The 6457-nt window shown below is 47.9% G+C and overlaps 1 protein-coding gene across 1 annotated transcript in view; it reads right to left on the bottom strand.

Moving 5' to 3' along the window:
- Window positions 1-315: 315 nt before the first annotated feature.
- Window positions 316-6457, bottom strand: part of DYNAP (dynactin associated protein) — an 11395-nt gene continuing 5253 nt past the window's right edge. Inside the window, 5 exon segments of the mRNA XM_071729750.1 lie at window positions 316-666; window positions 1079-1225; window positions 3202-3315; window positions 3415-3524; window positions 4423-4672. Coding sequence (XP_071585851.1) covers window positions 562-666; window positions 1079-1225; window positions 3202-3315; window positions 3415-3524; window positions 4423-4672 — 726 coding nt within the window. The 3' untranslated portion in view covers window positions 316-561.

The raw sequence follows: 6457 nt of genomic DNA, 5'->3' as shown, positions 1-6457 counted from the left end.
TCCACCAAGGGAAATGATTTTGATTTTCCTGTATCCTGCCTGCCCAAAATCTTGTCTCATTAATTTTTATTAATGAGTGGCTCACTGCAATCTGAATTTTATCCAGCTGTTACATGAAGTTCTATGGAAACCAAGCCCAAATCCAGTGAAGAATCTGGCCTCAAATGGCTCTTTCAGAAGCAGTTTGGGGGCCAAGCCCTTGCTGGGAGATAAGAGCCCTCTCTGCCTGACAGAAAATCAATGTAAAAAAAAATTTAGTGCTGCTAAGGAAGATAAAAAGTGGGATAATGGATGTAACAGAGAGCAAAAGTCCACTGGAAAGGTAAAAAATTACTTTATTACACAATCAAACAACCTGACACTATAAATAAAACACTGTAACACACCAAAAAAAAAAAAAATCCCAACTTGTGATAATTAATAACCCCCAATTTTTTTTTTTCTTTTTCTGAACACCACCTCTGGATAAATAGTGAGGAAAGTACCAAAAAGTGCTGCTAGAAAGAAGGGCAGAGTGAAAACCTTCTTGGAGCCATTAACTGTTGAGAGAGGTCATTTGTCTCATTTGGGGAACTTCTGAAACTCCTCCTGCTTCTTGAAAAAAAGCTGAGCAAGGATGTGGTCTGCTGTTCCATGGAAATAATCCCTCATCCGAAGAGTTTCCAGCTAGGAGGGAAAAGGCAGGAATTAAAAAACAATCATCCTAGGGACCTGGGAGTATTTTTACTACACTGATCACACAAAGTGAAAATTGATTCATATAAAACTTCAGATGACAATTAATTCCTATAAAAATGGAGAATTAATGCACAACCATGAGCTGGCAGGCACAGCACCAGCATTTCCCACCCTGCCATGGATTTTTTTCTGTCTTCCCCACCTCCTGTTGCCAGGTGCAGAGTTTTTTGGGGGATTCCTTGCCAGCCCTTCCCACCAGAAGGGAATTTGCCCAGCCAGCACTTGCCATATCCTTAAAATTTCTTTTAAAGGGTGTGCACTGGAAAGCTTAAATACCTGAGGAAAGTTCAGGATGGTGTAGAACTGAGTGATTTTTTTTTTGAGCCAGCTGAATTCTCACCTGGTTTCCTGTACTGTAGGCAAGAAGCAGGAGCAAATCCTCATCACACACACTCTTGATGTAGTGCTGGGTTCCAACAGGGAAGAAGATGACATCCCCAATGCCAATGTTGAAGTTGGCAGTGACTCCAGAGAGGGTGACTCCAACCTGGTGCAAGGAGAGCAGCAATGTTCAACCACAAAAAGCAGAAATTTTCACTCTGCTCTCAGTGGGGGGATACAGAGGGACAGAGAGGTAAAAACCCAAATGAAAACAAAGCTCTAATGTTAGGAAAGCAGCAATATTCAACCACAAAACCCAGAAATTTTCACTCTGCTGTCAGTGGGGGAACACAGAGGGGCAGAGAGGTAAAACCCTGGGTGAAAACAAAGCCCTAATGTTAGGAAAGCAGCAATGTTCATAGAATCCCAGAATGGGCTGGGTTGGAAGGGACCTCAGAGCTCCTCAAGTCCAAGCCTTGCTCCACTCCCCCCGTGGTTCCCAGCCCATGGCACTGAGTGCCACATCCAGGCTCTTTGGAAATATCTCCAGGGATGGAGAATCCACCCCTTCCCTGGGCAGCCCATTCCAAGGGCTGAGCACCCTCTGGGGAAAGAAATTCTTTCTCATGGCCAACCTAAAGCTCCCCTGGCACAACTTGAGACCTCTTGTGCCCTCTTGTCTTGCTGAGAGTTGCCTGGGAAAAGAGCCCAACCCCCCCCTGGCTCCAACCTCCTTTCAGGGAGTTGGAGAGAGTGAGGAGGTCTCCCCTGAGCCTCCTCTTCTCCAGCCTCAACACCCCCAGCTCCCTCAGCCCTTCCTCCCAGGAATTCTGCTGCTGGATCCCTTCCCAGCCTCCTTGCTCTTCTCTGGACCTGCTCCAGCACCTCAAGCTCCTTCCTCAGCTGAGCTGAGCTGAGCTGAGGGGCCCAGAACTGGACCCAGGACTCAAGCTGTGGCCTCCCCAGGGCTGAGCACAGGGGCAGAATCCCTTCCCTGGACCTGCTGGCCACGCTGTTCCTGAGCCAGCCCAGGATGCCATTGGCCTTCTTGGCCACCTGGGCACACTGCTGCCTCCTCTTCAGCTTCCTGGCAATCCAGACTCCCAGCTCCCTTTCTGCCACTCTCTGCCCAGCCTGGAGCTCCCCAGGGGGTTCTTGTGGCCAAAGGGCAGGACCCGGCCCTTGGAATCTTCAACCTCATCCCCTTGGCATCAGCCCAACTCTCCAGTCTCTCCAGGTCCCTCTGCAGAGCCCTCCTGCCTTCCAGCTGATCCACACTCCCCCCAGCTTAGTGTCAGCTGGGAATTTGCTGCTGATGGACTCAATGCCCTCCTCTAAATCCTCACTCAAGATATTAAACAGCACTGGGCCCAACACTGATCCCTGGGGGACACCACAGCCGCCATTTTGATGCAGCCCCGTTCAGCCCCGTTCAACCACAACCAGCAGCAGTTTTCACTCTGCTGTCAGTGGGGGAATCCTGGAAAAATCCTGGGTGAAAACAAAGCCCTAATGTTAGGAAAGCAGCAATATTCAACCACAGTAAACAGAAATTTTCACTCTGCTGTCAGTGGGGGAACACAGAGGGACAGAGAGGTAAAACCCTGGGTGAAAACAAAGCCCTAATGTGAGGGAATCTCATCATTCCACCTCCATTCTCTTTGCACAGAGTGAAAAGACACTGAATCAACTCCAAATCTTAATGATCACTAGATTTTTCCCTTTTATCTATTCCTCAGAGGTGCTGAATCAAAAGTATTGATTTTTTTTGTCCTCCCAGCAGTCAGGATAGTGACAACTCATGGGTACAGGATCATCGAGGCTGGAGATGGCCTCTAGGATTATCCAGTCCAACCAATTCCTATCATTTTGCTGAACAACTTGACAAGATGGATAAAATCTGCTCTCTGTGTGTCTCCTCTTTGACCAGACAAGCTTCCCCAAACCCCTCTGGAATCAGAATTTTGTATGGAAAAGGTGGACACAAAGTCCCCTGCTAATTTTAGGATTATTCATCAAGGCCGGAAATTGCTCTTGGATCTGCAATTGGGCTTGTTGGGTTTTTTTTTTAAATTCTTTGCTCTGTAATGGTTTTCCAGCCAAAATCCCACTGCCTTTTCCCTCCCTGGTGTCCCAAATTACCTGTCCACAGCCACTAATGACATAACCCATCTCATTAGCATTGAAGTGGAAATGAGGTTGGCCCAGCCCATTGCTGAAGATCCGGAGGGTGGCCAAGGTGAGGGTGTTTTCGTGCTGAAAAACAGAACAAAAAGGTTCAGAAAAAAATAAACCAGGTTTATTCCTGGCCTTTTTCTGGGTGGAGATATCCAGCAGGCAGCTGGGAGCACACACCTTGTTCAGGGACTCACTGAAAATCCTCTCTGTTTGACTCAGCCCGGTGCCGTTCCTGCGGTACCGAGCCCACTGGAAGATTCCTCCAGGGAAAGGAAATTCTTCTGAGCCTAAAACAAAATTCAGCTCATCAGCATTTCTGCCTTTCCTGGCAATTTTCTGGAGTCAGATCCTCATCCTGCAAAGCTAAGGCTTAGCTTTGCCATTGCCACCAGTCACCATCCACCTAAAGAACACTCTGACCTCTCCTAAATCCTTTCCTCCTCACCTTTATGGCCCTGCTCATAAATCATAATATTTTGCCCAGAACTGGCAGTGCAGGGGAATATTTTTGGTCCAGGTGTCAAGATTTTTCTCATGTAGTTATTTCTCATCACCCCCAGCAGCTGCCTGGGCTTCTCTTTGCTCTTTCTACCTCCTTGAGCAGACTCTACTACTTGGAGTTAAGTTTTCCCAGCTATGTATGTTAGGTCCTCACTGCTGGACCTAAAACTGTTGCTAAACCAACCAGTGAATATTATAAATATTCCTAAATAAATTGGTGAAGTTGTATTTCTAAAAGAAAAGGAAGGACATAAATCAGACAGACATCTGGGTGTTTATTCACTGTTTTAGCTGCAAATACAAGATGCTCTCAGTATCTCACTCTCCAGCTGAGCTGCTGCAGGGCTCCCTGCCCTATTAAATTTTCATTTCTGAAGGAAAAGCTTGGTTTAAGATATTATTTAGCTCCATGGGGACACGGAGAGAGGAGAGAACCTTGGGAAGCATTCAGTCCCTGACCCTGGTGCTCCCAGCTCTGCTGCAGAGATCCCTCAGAGATAAAAACCAGGTGACACCTCTTCAAAGGGCAGCAATTAGATGGATTACCAAGTTCTTTTCTCTTCTTAAACCCTTAGGATTTCTCCAGCCACCCTTTCCCTCCTGTTTCAGGGAGGATTAAACAGTAATCCCTCCTTCCATCCCAAGGAAGCAGAGTTTTCCCATTCCAGAATTCCCAGCCCTTACCTTGGAGGTCGTAGAAGTATTGCCAGACCAGCTCTTCTGGGGACTGCACGTAGGTGGCATTTTGGACCAGCTCCTTCAAGTTTGCTGGCAGATTCACTGCTTGATCTTCCCTTTGCTTCTGGAAGGTTCTGATGAAGTCAACTCCACCTGCTGGCTGCAGGACACAAACTGTGCTACTGCCATGGCAGAAACTCAGATTTTCCTTCACTGAGCATCCCACTTTAGTGCCTGCTGTAGGTGAGCTCTGCCTCTTGGGGACATCCCTCATCTCTCCCATTTTCCCACCCTGTTATCCTTTATTTTCCTCTGTGTTACCCCAGGGAAGGGAAACTCCTCCTGTCTCCCAGCACACTGTGCCAGGCTGGGAAAGGCTCCCAGAGGGCTCTGGTTTGAAAATTCAGATTCCTCAGGCTCCCAGGAAAACCCTGTGGCCATATTCCTGCTGGAGGGACACTGTCAACCTCTCAGCTCGAGTGAAACCCACTCCAACAATAACCTGGATTTAGCTGTTATTTCCTAGGAAATTTTCTCATCCCACTGAATGAGAGGTTTGGGCTTCAATCTGGTTTTTTCCCTTCCAGCACTGGAAATCTGGAGGATGCTCCATGAATTGGATAAATGTGAAGAGTGAAGGAGGGAAAAGTGTCCTGGAGGGAGCATCAACATTTACTTGGAAGAACTCAGAGGAGACACAGGAGGTGTCTTCATCCTTCCACACAAAAGGGACTAAGAGCTGAGCTAAAAGGGAATCCCTGGATTCTTTCCAAGGAATCCAGAGAGCCTGGAGAGCTGTGGAGAAGTCAGTTGGATAATTGTGAAGAGTGGAGGAGGGAAAAGTGTCCTGGAGAGAGCATCAGCATTTATTTTGGAAGAACTCAGAGGGAGGGAGACCCAGACACAGGAGGTGGCCACATCCTTTCACATAAATGGGACTAAGAGCTGAGCTAAAGGAATCCCTGGATTCTTTCCAAGGAATCCAGAGAGCCTGGAGAGCTGTGGAGAAGCCAACTGGATAAATGTGAAGAGTGGAGGAGGGGAAAGTGTCCTGGAGAGAGCATCAGCATTTACTGGGAGGAGAGACCCAGACACAGGAGGTGTCTCCGTCCTTCCACACAAATGGGACTAAGAGCTGAGCTAAAGGAATCCCTGGATTCTTTCCAAGGAATCCAGAGAGCCTGGAGAGCTGTGGAGAAGCCAATTGGATAAATGTGAAGGGTGGAGGAGGGAAAAATGTCCTGGAGAGAGCATCAGCATTTACTGGGAGGAGAGACCCAGACACAGGAGGTGTCTTCATCCTTCCACACAAATGGGTCTAAGGAGAGGAGCTGAGCTAAAGGAATCCCTGGATTCTTTCCAAGGAATCCAGAGAGCCTGGAGAGCTGTGGAGAAGCCAGTTGGATAAATGTGAAGAGTGGAGGAGGGAAAAGTGTCCTGGAGAGAGCATCAGCATTTACTGGGAGGAGAGACCCAGACACAGGAGGTGTCTCCATCCTTCCACACAAATGGGACTAAGGAGAGGATCCAAGCTAAGGGGAATCCCTGGATTCTCTCCAAGGAATCCAGAGAGCCTGGAGAGCTGTGCAGAAGCCAACTGGATAAATGTGAAGAGTGGAGGAGGGAAAAATGTCCTGGAGAGAGCATCAGCATTTACTGGGAGGAGAGACCCAGACACAGGAGGTGTCCACATCCTTCCACACAAATGGGACTAAGGAGAGGATCCAAGCTAAGGGGAATCCCTGGATTCTTTCCAAGGAATCCAGAGAGCCTGGAGAGTTGTGCAGAAGCCAGTTGGATAAATGTGAAGAATGGAGGAGGGAAAAGTGTCCTGGAGAGAGCATCAGCATTTATTTCCCCTTGTAAGAACTCAGAGGGAGGGAGACCCAGACACAGGAGGTGTCTAAATCCTTCCATACAGAAGGGATTAAGGAGAAGAGCTGAGCTAAAGGAATCCCTGGATTCTTTCCAAGGAATCCAGAGAGCCTGGAGAGCTGTGGAGAAGCCAGTTGGATAAATGTGAAGAGTGGAGGAGGGAAAA

Source organism: Heliangelus exortis, chromosome W (genome assembly GCF_036169615.1).
Source record: "Heliangelus exortis chromosome W, bHelExo1.hap1, whole genome shotgun sequence".
In the NCBI taxonomy this organism is placed as follows: Eukaryota; Metazoa; Chordata; class Aves; order Apodiformes; family Trochilidae; genus Heliangelus; species Heliangelus exortis.
Note: the sequence above shows the minus strand (reverse complement) of the source record. Positions and strands in the feature narration are given on the sequence as shown.